The 17,569-nt window shown below is 44.1% G+C and overlaps 1 protein-coding gene across 4 annotated transcripts in view; it reads right to left on the bottom strand.

The window, feature by feature from the left end:
• STK39 (serine/threonine kinase 39) overlaps positions 1-17,369 on the bottom strand; it is a 327,698-nt gene extending 310,329 nt beyond the window's left edge. For 2 of the 4 annotated variants that reach the window (XM_055088331.1, XM_055088328.1), the window contains exon 1: positions 17,126-17,369. In XM_055088331.1, the coding sequence (XP_054944306.1) occupies positions 17,126-17,318 (193 nt within the window). In that variant the 5' untranslated portion in view covers positions 17,319-17,369. The remainder of the gene's footprint in view (positions 1-17,125) is intronic. The other 2 variants (XM_024122275.3, XM_024122274.3) reach the window with 2 other exon arrangements.
• Between the last annotated feature and the right edge of the window lie 200 nt (positions 17,370-17,569).

The raw sequence follows: 17,569 nt of genomic DNA on the forward strand, positions 1-17,569 counted from the left end.
TATAGTATCATGTCATCTGCAAACAGTGACAGCTTTACTTCTTCTTTTCCGATTTGGATTCCTTTTATTTCTTTTTCTTCTCTGATTGCTGTGGCTACTTTTTAATTTTAAAAAAAGTGCATTACTCAGGATTACACTCTAGACAGGTTACTTATCTAAGAGTAATGTTACATTAAACACTAACTTGTGGTGCCTGCCACATCCAAGTTCCCTTCCCCGATGGGAGCTTCTGATGTTAAATCCTTATCCGAGGAGGGCACCTGAGCTTAAGGCAGCAGTTCATTGGCTGGGAGGTTTCCTATGCAGGGACTCTGGTAAAAAGTAGATTCTCAATCTTTGGAATTACGATTGAGAAATAGCCAGCAATTAGCAGCCGACGCTACAGCTAAAAGGGAAAGAGGAAAAGAGAAGCTGAAAGGGCCATAAGGATGATGAATGAGCCAAAATCCTGACTCAGCAGAAGAGAGGAACAGGTAGACGCAAGCAAAAGCAGACGCACACTGACTGGCTAAGTCACACCAAAGTTAGAGGATCCGGAAGTGAGGATCCAAAAACTCTTGCTGCTGAGGTCTTGTCCACTCCCAGGGTTCATGAGAACATATTTGACTGCAATTCCCAAAGACCTAGAGGCTCAGTTTTTTCCTGGGCTGCTGCACAACCTGGGATGATGGATGAGATTCCTGTCTCCCCATTCCCATATCTACACCTTTATAAAGAATGCCCTATGACGTGGGGGTAATTTTAGTGAGTCCTGGGTCCTTTTAACCACATGGGTATATTAATCAATTTAGTTACATTCTATAACCCAGACTTTTCACCAATTCAGAAAGTCTTTCCATACATTTGTCCATAGTAATAAATTTCACGACCTTTCACTTTTTTAGTTCATAAAGTGATGCAACTTTGATTTCTTAAACTTGGGTGATTATTTTTCTCTTTCCAACCCACCACCATTTTCTCTTCCTAGTCTTAGATATTGTAGGTCTGGGTCAAGTAGGGAATAAGGCAAGATGCCATCTCAATCTAACACTCTTCTCTCTTTAAGACCAGAGATGGGAGCAACTAAGAGGGCAGTTAATTAACATAACAAGTGCAGGAAGTTTTCACAGTATCTATCAAAAGTACAAATGGCAATACCACTAGTCCCGGCAATCTCACTTCTGGGTATCCATCCCACAGAAGTATGGAAACCTGGAGACAACCAATAAGTTAATCACTAGAGGACTGGTTAAATAAAGTACATCCACAGAATATAAATGGACCCGGAATAGAAATAAATTGGCATATTTTAAAATGAGGTGGATCTATAAGAAATGACTTAGCATGAAAGCTGTGAATATTTATAATATTTTACTACAAATACATATAAAAAATACACAGAAGTAAAATATACATGTACTATGTATTACTTGCAGAAGCAAAATCTGTAAGTGGTAGAATATGATGCATAGTTACCACATTTCATGTACAATATTTACATTCGGAAAAAAATCTATGTGTACATTTATACACAAAAAAACATCTAGAAGGATACCCTGTATGGTCAATTTGGTGTGTATCGCTGGGGAATGAAAATTTGAGGATTGTTATTTTCACCTATTTGACACAAAAGTATTTATTATATCTTTGTAATTTAAAACATTTTTAATAAAATAAAGACTAGTCGTGCCAACAGGTATTTCATCTTTTTGTTCAAAATACTATGAAATTCGGCTTTAAAAGACCGAAACGCTCAACATTCAGATCATCAAATTAAATTCCTAGAGATTCCTTTCTCCCACATGTCCCTGAAATCAAAAAGCTAGTTCTACAAAAAGATATCTTACCAATCTAGAAAATTCTTGCTGCCAGCTCGAGGTTTGATATGAAAGGTCAATGTGAAATCTAAAAGTCATTTACTGTGCTCAAACAGACCCACAAACAATGGGAAAGTTACTCACTCTTAATTTACTTCTATCCCAGAACTTTCTGTTAAGATGTTTTCACTTCCCATCAGCCAAGTACCAAATACAGTGATCCATAACACATAGAGGACAAAAGGCAAAGCGTAACAGATACTTCTAAGAAATGAACTGTAAAACAGACATTAAGATTAGATTGTAAATGCATTCTGAGAACACTTAAGTGTGAGAAAAATACACATAAGTTCTCTGTCCAGTAATCATAAAGTATGCTTTACTCTCAGTATGTACCAAGTTCTCAAAAAACAAATCACTTTTGCCAAGCAAGTATTAATCTAAGACTAGTTTATTTTTCTTGCTCCAAACAAATTAAATGTGAAAGTACTGGGAATGCTGAAAAGTATTAATTTCCAAAAATATCAAATTTATGCTTTTTTTCTGCAGTCCTATCCCATTTAAACTTACACTCCTCCAGCAAAATTCAAATAGCATCTAGTCCTGGGCCAGGTGGTAACTGGTGCTTTCCCCCCACTTTTTATCCATCTGTATTATCCAAACTTTCTATAATGACTATCTATTATTACTTGAATGATATTTTGGAACTTTAAAATAAATTAGATTGGAGGGTTTTTTTTATAACTCAGAGGTCTAGGTAACATCCTTTTCTCAGCCTTTCTTCCTTAATGTAAGAAAGTAGTGTGAGCCAATCAGTTTCACATATTTTATCCATGTACAAATTTGTCTCCCCTTTGGAATAAACAGCAAGCCACTTAGCATTTAAATCTGTATATGTATAAAGATAACACCCAGGCCTCTTTCTACATCTAAAAGCATATAATATTTTGTAAGGGCGTTTACCGGAAAGACATTGCAATTTAAAAAATGGTACACTTGCACACCTCCCATCCTTCTATGATCTCTGCCATTAGTATATGATGGGCAACTTCCGTCAATAACTATTAATGGGTTTCTAATATTTTTATCCTAATAGGCTGGCAATTCTTTTTTGAAAACTGACTATAAAACGGGCAGTACAATATTGCTGGATTGACTTCAAAGTAAAGAAACTTTCATAATTGTCTAAGCAACAATCTACCTTTAAACTGAGTGATGCACAGAAAACCTGTTCTTTTTAGAGCTGTGATAGACCTACTTCACTGACTTCTATGAGGCAGGAGAAATAATTGCATATGCATGCAAATAATCTATATTTTTAATGTGGTGCTCTTGAGTTTTAAGAAGGTCAGTCTGGAATAGAACACAAGGCTAAAAAAGTATCAGCATTACACACACAAACACGCACACACACACACACACACACACACACACACACACACACACACACCCCTCTGCCCTTCAAATGTTACATTAAGACATGCTTAGATTTCTTAGAAAGTTATACATTTCTAAAGCCACTTTTCTAGCCAAAATCATGCTGATGGATGGTTCACACAAAAAATTAGTTTATGAAACCTGTAATCAACCACACTATAACAACCAGGGGTAAGGCAGTCAGGTAATTAGCTCCCCTACCACAAGTTAGAAACGAATGTTAAACGAATGACAAACATTGTGTACTCATCACCCTTGAGCTACATAAAGCTGTGTGGTAGAGAGTTTGCAAAGATGGTAATAAGAATTCCTCCCGTCTCTGTACACATGTCCCTTCACCATGTGATTTTACCGTTCCTCCCAGCAAGCAGGAAAATCGATCTCCCTCCCGCCTGAGTCTGAGCTACCCTGTGATGTGCTCTGACCAACTGAAAGAGACACAGTGACACTCTGTCACCACCAAGCCCAGGACTCAAGAGTCCTTGCAGCTCCACTCCAGCTACCTTGGAACACAGCTGCAGCCAAGGGTTGAAGTACTGGCACACTTGCTTGAGAATGAGGAATCAACGGAAGGAGAGGGCCAGCCAACAGCCACCACCAACCACCACATACACGATGAGACCATCTTAAAATAGATAGCCCCAGCCTAGCTGGTCACAGACTGTCCCTAGGCGAGACCAGCAGAACTGCCTAGTGAAGCCCAAATTGCCAACCCATGGAACTGTAAGCAAATAAACAGGTCATTATTTTAAGCCATTAAGTTTGGGGGTGGTTTGTTACACAGCTATACATAGCTGATGCAGAGACCATCAGAACTGAGCCTTTCTGTTCATCAGAGACACCCTCCCTTGAAGGCAAAGCTTCAAATGAGGGGCCCAACCTCAGCAAGATGCTGCCACTGAAACTTTCTGGGAAAAGTTACATTGTCCCTACTTGCCTTGGTCCCTTGCTGAACCCCTGCAAAACTTGGAAATGCCCCTGAGTCCTTACTCTCCATCTTACTCACTCCTGCTCAGATTCGAGGTCTTTTGCTGCCTCATGCTAGTCTTTGCCTTCCAATGATCCCATCTTGTCTCTGGCTTCACAGATCTGGTTTTGGAATCTCACACCCAACCCCTCTATTACACATCCTCTCTCTCAGTCCCTCAGCTTTCGCTATTGCTGTCCCTGCCTCTAGACAAATTGCTCGTTTTAATTGCAAACCACAGTCCCGGATGATCTCATTACTTCTATGAAGCAGTAATGCAGAATCTATTAAAAATAACAGTAAACAAAACTGACTTTAAACAACTAACAGCACTGTTCAGACTAGAGTCATTTTGTAAAGCTAAATAACGATTCTGATCAAGCTACAACTGATAAAAAACAGCTTGGGAAATACCTTAAGAGCAAATTAATGTCACATTAGAAAATCAGTCTCGTTTCTTCATAAGAGGGCTGATAGAAATGGGTAATTTTTTAATTTAAAATAAAATGTGGCTATAAAGTATAAGTGGACCCCCTCCCACTATGTCCCCTTGAAGGAAACAATACTTCTTGTGCATATCAGTCCTGATATGATTAATTTTAAAGTTGGTCAGACCTCATAAATATCACCTTTTCACATTTTTGTCACTCCCTTTCTTCCAAGGAGCTCCAAGAGAATATTTCATTTTTAAACAACTACATATAGCTGAGAACAATGTCACTCTTCTTTTTTGGCCATGCCACATGGCTTGTGGGATATTCCCCAACCAGGGATTGAACCCAGGCCACGGCAGTGAAAGCCCGGAATCCTTAACCACTAGGCCACCATGGAACTCCCAAAAATGTCACTCTTAATACAGGAGGCTAAATGGACCATAACCTATAAGCAAAAGCCAAACAAGTACCTGACTGCAACGTTTACCTATCCCAGTGACCGCACGGCAGTTACCCTCTTTGTCTTTAAGACTATTTAAGCAAATATATAAGCTACAAAGCCACCTATGTTGTCTATTTCTAATGGGCTCTGAAGAGTAGGACATGAAATTATAGCCTTTAAACAGTCTTGCTGCTTCTATGGAAACAATCAGGAAGATGGCTATAGATGAACTGAGCGGCTCATTATCTCTTCACCCTAGGGACTGTCACTTTTTAAACAACCAATGAGAATTTATTTTAGTAAAGATATACAATCTAGCCCTGATCTAGACTCATGGCAAAAATATCACTATTCTTAAATTTGTCCTAATGATCATTAATTTGAAAATACACAGAGACACTTCCCCTAGTCCTCTTTCAGCCACCCAACTGCCATATTAAAAATGTTTCCCCAATGGCCCTTGTTGAAGGTCAGGCACTGGATTTAGGACTCCAGAAACTTGAAAGGGCATCTACAAGGAAAAATAAAAAAGGATTACATAGTAAAACATTCTCTGTGATGGCCCCAGTCACCCTAGGGACACTAAACGTGAGAAAGTACAAACTGTTTCTGAATTGCCCAAAATTAAACCCAGTTAATCTCCCTACACAGATATTTGCTTTCACCCACCCCTAGGTCATTAATTCCCTCTCCTAACAAAAAAGGTGTCCTAACCAAACAGTGATGATTTGAGTTTGAATTTCTGTTAAGGTACTGACTTCAATACTGAACATTTTATTTGCTTTGTGTTATATACCTTAGACTAAACTAGTAAATCCTTTAATTACTCAATTACTGAAATGTTTTAAAATCAAGGGAAAAGAAGGGACCATGATTCAAACTCACCATTTAAGTGACTAAAACTGACACAGGTATCATTTTTTTCTAAGTGGAGTTAATTTCACAATGTCTTTGTAATTTCACCAAAAAAACTATTTAGTCAGTTCTTTCTTACTTCATTACATAAAAGAAGATAAACTGAAGTGATTCTGTCTACCACATCCAGCCCCAAGACTCTGAAGTGATTTCTTAAGGAAATGTAACATTTTGATACTTCTGAAAATACTGGATTTCATTCGGGAGGATTCTGTGTTTACAGTAATCACAAGAATATCCTAGAATGAGTTAAGTGAGTAAGATAAAAACTCATACTTCAAAACTATCTTCCTACGTCAACAGGGGTATCTGTTTCACCATACACAAAAAAGAAAAACTGTTCTTCTGAAAATATGAATCAATTAGCTTTCTAATAGAGCACAGAGTGAAAATTTTTTTTTTAAATCAGGTTAGCATTGTTTGTCTCCTTTTGTACTTCTAAGTCAGTGGCAATGCCTTAGCATGTTATCAGGAGGTAGCCTCAGGATATTTACAGCCACCGTAATAATATTTAGTCAGTTTTTGAACATTTCTGAGAAATTACCATCCACTGTCCAGTAAGACTTTTTGTGGTGATGGAAATAATCTGTATCTGCACTATCCAATAAGCTACTTTACTAGATAGTGCAGGTTATAGACCTAAAATTAAATAAATAAAATACAGTTCCTCAGCTGCACTAGCCACAGTTGGCTACTGAGCACTTGAAAATGGGGCTCGTGTCACTGAGGAACTGTATTTTATTACATTTTTAAAGACTTTATTTTTAAAACGCAGTTTTAGGGTCACGGCAAAATTGAGAGGAAGGCAGAGACTTCCCATGTACCCCCTGCTCCCACACATGCACAGCCTCCAGCATTACCAACATCCCCCAAAAGAGTGGTACATTTGCTACAACTGATGAACTTACACTGACACATCCTTAGCATTCAAAGCCTACAGTTTACGTTAAGGCTCACCCTCTGTGTTGTACATTCTGTGGGTTTGGACAAATGTATGACACGTATCCATCATTATGGTATCACACAGAGCAGTTTCACTACCCTAAACATCCTCTGTGCTCTGCCTCTTCATTCCTTGCCACCCCCAAATTTATTTAATTTTAATTAATTCAAACTGAAATAGCCACATGTGGCTAGTGGCTACCATACCGGACAGCTCAGAACTAGACACTGCTAGGAATGCCGCTGCTGCCCTGACTGCTATAAAGTTATCAGCCTGGCAGCAGGCACCTGGCTCTAGTGCAGAAGCTCTGCTCCAGCTAATGATCAGCCCTGAAGTATATCTATTTCCTGCTCCTCAACCTTTTATTTGCCATCACACACACACACACACACACACACACACACACACTCTCACTCTTCTACCTCACTGACAGGTTCTAACTAAGGATTAAAAATATAGTCTAGGGCTCCCCTGGTGGCGCAGTGGTTGAGAATCCGCCTGCCAATGCAGGGGGCACGGTTCGAGCCCTGGTCCGGGAAGATCCCACATGCCGCAGAGCAACTAAGCCCGTGTGCCGCAACTACTGAGCCTGCTCTCTAGAGCCCGCGAGCCACAACTACTGAGCCCGCACGCCTAGAGCCCGTGCTCCACAACAAAGACAAGCCACGGCAATGAGAAGCCCGCGCACCGCATCGGGAAGCCGGCGTACCGCAACAAAGAATAGCCCCTGGTCACCGCAACTAGAGAAAGCCGCGCAGCAACGAAGACCCAACACAGCCAAAATATAAGGAAAAAAAAAAAAACACCGAACCGGGTAGGAAGCATTGGTCTGAGATTCTAAGGACTTCTGGACCACAGGCAAATTAAGTTAGGTTGTTAGAATCTTCAGTTGTCGAAACAAAGGAACAGGAATGGACTTTCTCTTCAGTTGCCTCTAAAATTAAATTTCATTATCCCCCTATATTCCTATGTTATTCCTCACTTAGGAGCTGACCTTAAAAAGCCAGCATTGACCTATCATTCCTACCCCTGGGCACTCTCTTCCCCTGCTTTCTTGAGTCATCTCATAATTAAGAAAGGGGCTGGTGACACTGCCAATTTCAAAGGAAGGAAGAAAGGAAAGGAAGGGAGGAAAGGACGAAGTGAGGGGAGGAAGAAGGAAGGACAGACCAAATAATTCAAAGTAAAATGTCAACAACACAAGACATGCCAACAGAAACCAATCCATAAAATGAATCCTTTTCAATCCCCAAACAAAACAGAGCAGGAAAGAAACCAGTAGGAATGCCCGTTATTACAAACCCCGGTACAAACTGATGTTACCGTTCAAAACAAGATCACAAATTCTTCTAAGACCTCAACCATCAATAGAGTGATTGTGAGAAGTTTCAGAATTGTCACAGGTCACTGGCTTCTAAAATACTCCCCCAATGAAGATCTATCATTCACATGATAGAAAGTCATCAATCTCTACTTAGCATGCTAGCTCTTCTGGTACATCAGTGACTAAACGTTGGAAACCTGAACCCCATAAATGTCACCAGAATGTGTATTTTCACCTGAGTGAAGAATTGAATGAACACCCAGGACTAGGCCTCTGAGTTATACTAAATGCCACTTAGTAGGATGAAGTTTGAAAATAAAACTATTTTAAAATGATGTTTTAAGTTCTATCTTAAAATGTTTTCCCACATATCAAAATATACAATTAGTTTAAAAGGTCAATTCATCTAATTCCTCAATGTCCAAGAAGTTTTTTAAAGCTTTAAGTGAGAGTTTACTTCCAAATATTTGTTTGGCAAATGGGAAGAAACTTGAACTACATCAGCATTTACTCACATCAGATTCCCAAAGTGTTTATCTAAATCGATTTTGAACTAAAGCACTGCCAATCCATTCTCTAAAGGACTGCTATTTCTCCTCTGCTTTCCAGTTAAGCCAAATCTAAAATGCCTTTTTAATTAATATACTGAATTCTTCTTTAGCAGCAAAAACTTGACCAATGAACAGCGGATTTGGAAAAAGAAACACCTGAAGCACTTGAATCACTTCAGCCATCTTGGAGTTGTTTGGGGATAATTTAAGCAAAACTTTCCTGGAGGAAAATGTAAAACCTCACTTGATTACATGGAGAGTTTTTTTTTTTAACGGGGAAAAAAACCTTTCCCAAAAATACACCACAGAGGAATTACAACACCTATTAGACTGGTTTTGATTTTAAAAGATCCAGTTCTATGGTCTTAGCATGTACCACACCAATCCTATCACCCCCCAGTCCCTTGTCATTTATAAAAATACAATTCCTGCCATCATATCAACCTTTGAAAACCACCCGTCTGATATTCTGCTGCTGTGTTTCACCTGTATCCCTGATCTTCTTCAACAGTCCTGATTTCTACACAGCAAGAAGGCCCACAGATCTTCAAGGTTGGGTTATATATAACTACACAAACAGCAAGAGAGAGCTCATGGGTACACTCAAGAAAGGAAAGCTCTAGAGAAGAGGAGAGGCGAGCTAGGACTTCCCCACCCTGCTCTGCAATGCCTGAGTAAAAGGACGCAGACACTGTGGCAGGGAGCTCCGGGTCCTTTAATCTGGAGAGGCCACCTCGCAGAACAATGACCTCAGGAAAGCCAGGCCTCCGGCTGGCTGGCTGGCTGCCTGCCTGCCCGCCTGCCTGCCCGCACAGCACAGGCAGGTGCAAGTACTCAAAGTGCTTACTCTTGATCTGGGAGGATTAATGAGCTAATTTCTACAGAGCCCTTTAAGCTGATTGGCCCAAATGCAACTGAATAAGCATCATCATTAACCACAGGCAAGATTAAATCTTCAGGATCCAAGAAGGCAAATATTCAGAAGCCAGGCAATGTTCCTCTTCCACAGGGGGTGGGAGGGTATTTGTCCCTAAAATTCAGACCTTCATGAAAACACTTATCTTTAATAGGAGGTGTGGGCTATGGAGGCCAAAGGCCTGTCCTCAAGGAGGAGTGCCGGGATGGGCAAGGAGGCAAACAATCTGCACAGGGTATGAGGACCACCAGGGGTGAAAGAGCCGAGAAGAGCAGAGGGGAAGGCGGTTCAGGGGCAGAGACTGTTTCCGTGAAATCATTTATTCCAGGTCTTAAAAGGGCGCCCGGATCAGGGTGGGTTCCGTTTATGAACATGCATCAAGCTATACATTTATGACATGTATACTCTTCCATGTGCATGTTATACTTCAATAAAGGTAACGCTTAAAAGGAGAGACAGAGCTTTCTGTTAAATACATGAAAATGGAACGGAAGGGGTGTGGAAGGGTGTTCCAAGCAGAGGGAAAACTTGCCTAGTAGGGGCTGAGAAAGCATGAAGCATTTCAGCAACTGCAAAAGGTTCCCACTGGCTGTGAGTCTGTCCTGAGAATAGAAATGACAAAGGGTGTGGGGCAGGGGGGGAACACACTGAATGCGAGGCAAGAGACAATTCCCGAAGGCCTTAAACACCTGCTCAGAGTTCAACTTAAGGATGATGGAAGAGCCACTAAAAGTGTTTAAGCCTGGGGGTAACTGATAAAAATTTGGGTACAGCAGTATCACTTTGGTAGCAATGCATATACTAGAGCTGGAAGCAAGGCTGCAGACAAGAAACCTGGTCAGGAAGTCATTACAGTCATCCAAGTAAGAACTGATAAGAGCCCGAATTGAACTGGCAATGGCCAAGAGGAAGAGTGAGAGACAGATCAAAGAAGGGATCCAGAACGCAGAGTATTTAGGACTGAGGACCAATCAGATGTGGGAGAGAGAGGAAGACGGGAAAGTGCAGGATGAGCAGCATGTTTCTGCTTCACACTCAAAGGTCTTGTGTAAGATGGAGAATGTTGAAGGAGCAGGATTAGGATGAAGCAAAGGTGGTGAGGCAGTGAGTTTCACTGTGAGTATGAAGTTCTGTGAAATATCTAAACAAAGGTGTTTAAAAGGTAGCCCTGGGGCTTCCCTGGTGGCGCAGTGGTTGGAAGTCCGCCTGCCAATGCAGGGGACACGGGTTCGGGCCCTGGTCCGGGAGGATCCCACATGCCACGGCGCAACTGGGCCCGTGAGCCACAACTACTGAGCCTGCGCGTCTGGAGCCTGTGCTCCGCTACAAGAAAGGCCGCGACAGTGAGAGGCCCACGTACCGCGATGAAGAGTGGCCCCCGCTCGCCACAACTAGAGAAAGCCCTCGCAGAGAAACGAAGACCCAACACAGCCAAAAATAAATACATAAATAAATAAATAAATTTTTTTAAAAGGTAGCCCTCATACCAGTCCAAAGACCAGAGAGGCCCTGGGCATTTTAGGCAGTGGTTGAAGCCTCAGACCCATAGAGAAGTGGATCCTGGAGCAGGGATACGCAGGGAAGGAGCAGGAGAAATGGCAGATGGTGCCAACTCCTGCAGAGAGAGGAAGAGAGGGAAAGCCTGCAGTGTCCACTGGCTGCAGCCACAGAAGGTCACGGTGACTGTAGACATTCCAATTTTGGCTTCTTAGCAAGAGGGCAGACGCCAGATTGCAGTGATCTGAGAAGTGGATGGGAGGTTCTCCACTGGGAAGGGAAGGAAAGAGATAAGGCAGGAGCTAGAGAAAGAAGGAGTAGTGAGAGTGTCGGTGTTTTGTTCTCTTTTACTGTGAATGATTAGAGGGAGACGAGAATATTTATAAGTAGAGGGAAGAGCGGAGAGGAAAGGAAGGAGACCGGAGAGCAACAGTGATGACCTGATCTGCAGACAAATGCCCCGTCCCCTGACCCTCTGGGGCACAGAGTGACCATTTCTTTTAGTCAGCAGCATTTCCTGCCAGCGCGGCAGCCTCCGCAGGGCGGATGCAGAGGTGGAAGAAAAGTGCAGTCGGGACAGGTTGCTTACAGAGCCCTTTCGCGACGGGCCGTACCTCCAGCAAACCTTCCTGCAGGATGCTCTCACCACTTGTCAGAGGGCCATCTGGCACCCGAGGCCCTGAGCTGTCCTGTTCCACAGGTCTCTGCAGCTTCCTCCCCGCAGGGGCCTCAGGCTGCCCCTCCAGCAGCCCACTGGAAGGCGGGGGTTCGCGGGCCAACTCCCCCTCCTGCAAACTCCCTGATGCAAACCGAGCAGAGAAACTCTTCAGGACGCTCCACAGTCTGGCCAGAGTCAGGTCAGTATTCTCTGCCGGTAACTCGGATCTGATCAGCCAGCGTAGCGCACGGCACCGCAGGCTCGGACTCCCGGAGAGCTCGCCCTGTGCCAGGCGCTGTACCAAGTGCTCCAGAGTCTCCCTTTCTCTGCAACCCTATCGTTATCATCTCCAGGTCGAAAATGAGGAAACCGAGTGCAGACACCTCCAAATAACTGGCTCAAGGTCGCGAGGCCAGCGACTGCCATTGCCAGGCCATCTGACTCCAGAGTCCGCCACGTTTTAAGTTACTCTCCAACACCATCAAAAATGGGGGATACAACAGACTTATAAGAGACAGGGGGAAATTTATAATTTTATCTGTCACAAATCAAATGCATGAAGTATTATAGAAATTCTAACATGAGTTTCTCTTAACCCAGAGATTTTTCCCACATGCTAGTTTGAACAGCACATTTAAAAGCATTTCTGTTGTGAATGTATTTAACACCACCGAACTGTACACTTAGAAAATGGTTAAAATGTTAAGTCTTATGTTACCTATATTTGTATATTTTACCACAATAATGAAAAAAAAAACGAAAAGAGCAGTTCTATATACATTTTTCTCTTTACCAAAAAAAAAAAAGTGAAACGATATGAAAATCAAAACACCTGCGTGAAGCTAAGCATCTCAGGACTCTGTTTTCTTCTTAAAAAAAAAAAGCCAACGTGGGACTTCCCTGGTGGTCCAGTGGTTAATACTCAGCGATCCCAATGCAGGGGGCCCAGGTTCTATCCCTGGTCACGGAACTAGATCCCGCATGTATGCCCCAACTAAGAGCCCACATGCCACAACTAAGGAGCCCGCATGATCCAACTAAAGATCCCGTGTGCTGCAACTAAGAGCCAGCGCAGCCAAATAAATAAATAAATAAATGGCAAGTTAACAACTGACAGCAACAGCAAAGCAGTCCGGTTTAAAGGTCTGGGAGATTAAAATACACACTCAGTGCTCCATCCCTCTGAGGTCCTGTGCAAAAGAGTGTGACGCAGTATAGTTCCACTGTCCTCAAGATCCCTCTAGAAATCTATAAAACCAGTTCTAATCCCTAAATCACAGAGCTCCACAGAACCTGAGAGCACAGAGCAGAGCAGGAATGCTCTGGGCTGCTGCTCCTTGAAGACCTGGAGAGTTGCCTATTACTTGTGCCTGGGGGAGATGCACCGGAATGGTTAAACAAAGCTCCCGAGAGAGAAATAAACAGAATACTCGAGAACCCCTCTGTCAAACTACAGTTAGGAGTCTAGGAACCAAATTCTTTTTGTTGACTAGAACCAGAAATGCAGTAGGTGGTACTTTTGGATCACTCTAAATACTGCCCAGGATAAAGTGAAGCAACGCTGAGAAATAAGGTGCAAAACTACAGAAAGACTCATCCTGCAAAAAATATCTAAGAAAATCAAACATGCTCTGAGGCGTGAGTCTATTTAGTGTTTCTCAGAGGAAAACTAACAAAGATAACAGACCCTGCTAGAATTATCCGATTCAAATAAGGAAACTGATACTGCACTGAATACAACTCTTTGACAGGAAAGTTCCTTGAGGTTGTTCAATCGATTAAGGAAGCCCAAGTCAACATTTACATGATTCACTTTTTGTTCTTTGTTTAGCAAATCAAAGTGATAATATTAATACCACCAACAAATAAACTAATTTTTCAACTAGCATATCTTTGGGTGCCCCATATACTTCTAAAGAACGAATCTGAGAGTGAGATGGCGGGCGGGGGGGGACGAAAAAGATTGATGAGGCTGAAGAGTATTAAACAAGCTAGAACACCTCCCATGAGCAGTTATTTCTATAGGAGACAGAAATATTTGAAATCTACTAATATTGGTGGCTAAAAGAAGAAATTTAATCATTTCACAACCTGGTTAACCCCTCTCTAAGTATAAAGCTCCCTCCAATAGACTGTACATCATTTCCAGGTCGCACACAAACTTTTGAACCAGATTACCATTACAAACTCTCCACTGATCTTTCACCACACAAGAACAACAATATAACAAAGAGAAAACTTTATTTTTAGACTTGCAAAATCCTGTGTTTATTTCTTTAAAACAGAAGTCGAACAACTGAACCTGCTTTGTTTGGACTTTAGTAAGCCTCTTCTAATCTTGAGACCCCCAACCTCTGCCAGCAGGAAACGAAGAAGAAAAAGGGCTCGGTGCCACGCTGCAAGGCTGAAACACCTTGCCTCTCTTGGCCTTCGGCTCAGGCACATCTGAGCCTCCTGCTGGTCACGGTTCACACTGCCGCAGCCCTATCATATGACACCTGCCTTGTGGCCGGGAGAGGCCAAGGCTGTCCACCCGCACTCATGTCGAAACTGGTCCAATGTTTGAACTACTAACTTCTGCGTGTAATGTTTAAGCAGAAGTGCTTAACCGCAGGTTCACTCTTCATTACTTAACTAGCATTAAACGCTAAATGGAAATGGGTTTGTAATTCCCTATAAAACATTAAGACCCTGGAAAACCCTATTCCAGCAATTTGACTTCAACAACACGGGCCCTCCACCGGCCATCTCTTTCAGTTGGAAAAATACGAGATAAATTTTAAATGTAGAAAAGCCCTTTCCACGGTGTGAATGTGCAAAAATCAACGTAGAAGTAATAAGCAGGTGTTTCTGCTTGAAAATTCCTCAGGTAAATTTCTTCTTCTTAATTAAATTGACCAACCATAATTAACAATGCTGCTACTGCAAGCAGAAAGAAGCCCTGCAATCAATCCGGTCACTTTAATTAAACTAAGATTTTATTCATTTTAGTTGACAAAACTGATCAGCTCAAAACATTGTTTTCAAAAAGCAAAGCTGGCATACTGACCCTAATAATTAACAAAATAAGCATATAAATTGATTATAAGTAAGTGCTGGTCCTGACCCTATGGAAACTATGTGGCAGATACCATCATTCAACTTTTATGCATCATCCCTATGTGCTGGAGACAGAGGGATAAATAAGACCCTGGAAGAGTTCACAGCTAGGAACTCCTAGCTAGGAAAGGCAGCAATGGAAATAATCAGGCACCTTACAAACTTACTCAGACTTCAAAATTCAGCTCAGATGTCTTCTGTGGAATACCGTTTCCTTATTTCTCCTAGCAGTCAATCCCTCCTTTGTGCTCTACCAGTGTTCACTCATCACATCTTACAGAGTCGTTTACTTGGGAAGTCCTTGAAGGCAGGGACAATTTTTATTAATTTCTATACTGCTAGCACCTAGCACGATGCTTGGGACATAGTAGGCCTTTAGATTTTGTTGACCAAATAAAAATTATGGAGTTACATGCTGTGAGATATAAAAAGAGGGGCAGAAGAAGCCACCATACTTTACCTTGGGAGAAGCAGAAGGTTTCTCAACAACATTCACACTGGCCTTGGAAGCTGAGTGAGATTCACTACAAAGATGGGCACTTAGAGAAGAGCCTGTAAAAGGCAACAAGGAATGGAAGGCCAGATGGGTCCTAAGACAGCTGACTATTCAGGGTACAATCAATGCAATCAGAATATAAGGGGGCAAGCCAGTTGAGAGTAGGCCTTAAAACTGGGAAGATGAAAGGGCTTAGCTACCAGGTTAAAGGAGTTTTCACTAAATACTCTAGGTTTTGAGAAGCCCTTGAAAATATTTAATCCACGCAGTGACAGGAAGACTCATCCTTTTAGTCTTTGGCCAAAAGTTATGAAAGTTCTTGGTTTTCAAAGAATTTTATGTACAGATGCCTATTTTAGGTTATTTGGAGCTTTTATATCCTAGGTTAGGGTTAGGGTTCTGCCCTTCAGTATTTATTTCAGTCTATGCTGTTTCATTCACACAGTAGCAGATGATAAAGGCTCGTTTAAACACCTACTGAAATTCTTAGTATCTGTTTTAATTTTTTTTAAGGGAGGAGTGGAGCATTCTTTTTAATGAAAAGAAATAAAAAGTTTAAGAGAAATATCCTGAATTCCTTTTTCATCACCATACTTAAATATCAAGATATGGGAAGGCAACATCCCATCCCAGCGCCAGTACGGTTAGAAGCTGAGGGCCCACTTTTCCTGGTGGGTTCCCTAACTGGGTTTAACAAGCCTCTCAGACGAGATGATCCAATAAGGGTCAACACAACTCTCCTGGTCCTTCACGTGCTTGGCCCAGGGAAAGGTAATGCCGGCTTCTTGCCATTCGACTTTGCCAAGTTTTTTAAAACGTAAGATAAGGTGTATTTGTGGGCCGACTAGAAGGCACCGAAAGGCAGGGAGCAGATCACCGACAGTCTCGGCTTTCACTCTTGCAGCTCGGCCTTGGACCGGGCATCGGCCCGGCGCAGGGCAGGAGGCCAGGGTGCCTGCTTTCCACGGGCGACCGGGCTGGGCGGCTACCGAGAGGCGGGTACCCGGGAACGCCGGGCGGCGCGGAGAGCCGGGCTGCGAGGCGGGCGTGGAGCAGCGGCTGTCAGGGAGGGAGGCCAGCATCCTCCCCAGCCTCGGGAAAGAACCTGGGCCTCCGCAACTCCTACGTAGCCCGGTTACCCACGCCGAGAGGCTGCTGACGGGAGACCGAGGCGCGGAGCTTCGAGAGCAGAGGCGCGGCTGCGCCCGCTGGGTCCCCCAGGACGCGGCCCCCAAGGCGCGGCACGGGGCCGCTGGAAGCCGAGGGCGGCGCCCCCGCAACCCCACCCCGGCCGCGGCTGCCTGCTCGCGTGGCCACCGACCACAAGCTGCGGGCCCGGCGCGCGGGAGGAAGAAGATGCGGCGGCATTGCCGGGTCCCCACTTCCGCCGCCCCGGCGATCGGGGAGATAAAAGTTTGCAGCATGCGGCTCGTCTGCAGTGCGAGTCACATCCGCCGCGCCGCCTCCTGCAGCACCAGCGCTCACGGAACGAACAAATAAATTTAAAAAAAAAAAAGCTGTTGAAGCCGGTAGGCCCAGAAGCCGACCGCTCTGCCTCCCGGGCGTGCATGGAGGCAAGCCCAGCATCCCGCGTCCCCTCCCGCCCAGGTCGCACCTCCCGCCCGGCCCCACCGCGCCCGCCGCACTGACCGATAACCTCCTGCAGCTCGTACGCGTCCCTGCAGATGGGCCAGCCGACCGCCTGCGCCGCCGGGGCTGGGGCCACGGGCGCCACCGGAGCCGGCGCTGCTGTCGCGGCCGCCGGGGCTGCCGCCGCCGGTGTTACCGGGGCCGCCTGCTGGGGCTGCTGGACGTGCACGGGCGAGCCGCTCGGCTCCGCCATGATGCTGCCGGAGGAGAGCGAGAAGACGCGCCGGCCGGCGAACGACCTTCCACTTGAAACTTCCCTTCCCTCCCCTCGCCGCCGACACCTCTCGACCAGCGCACGCCCTCCCCGCCCGCCGACGCCGCCGACGCCGCCGCTGGAGCCAGCCACGAGGGGAGGGAGCAAGGGAGGCCGAGCCGGGCGGAGGGAGGAGGCAGCGCCACCGGAGGCGGGGAGGGGAGGAGGCGGCGGCCGCAGCGCTCGCCGCG

The sequence above is a fragment of the Physeter macrocephalus genome, chromosome 2 (assembly GCF_002837175.3).
Source record: "Physeter macrocephalus isolate SW-GA chromosome 2, ASM283717v5, whole genome shotgun sequence".
In the NCBI taxonomy this organism is placed as follows: domain Eukaryota; kingdom Metazoa; phylum Chordata; class Mammalia; order Artiodactyla; family Physeteridae; genus Physeter; species Physeter macrocephalus.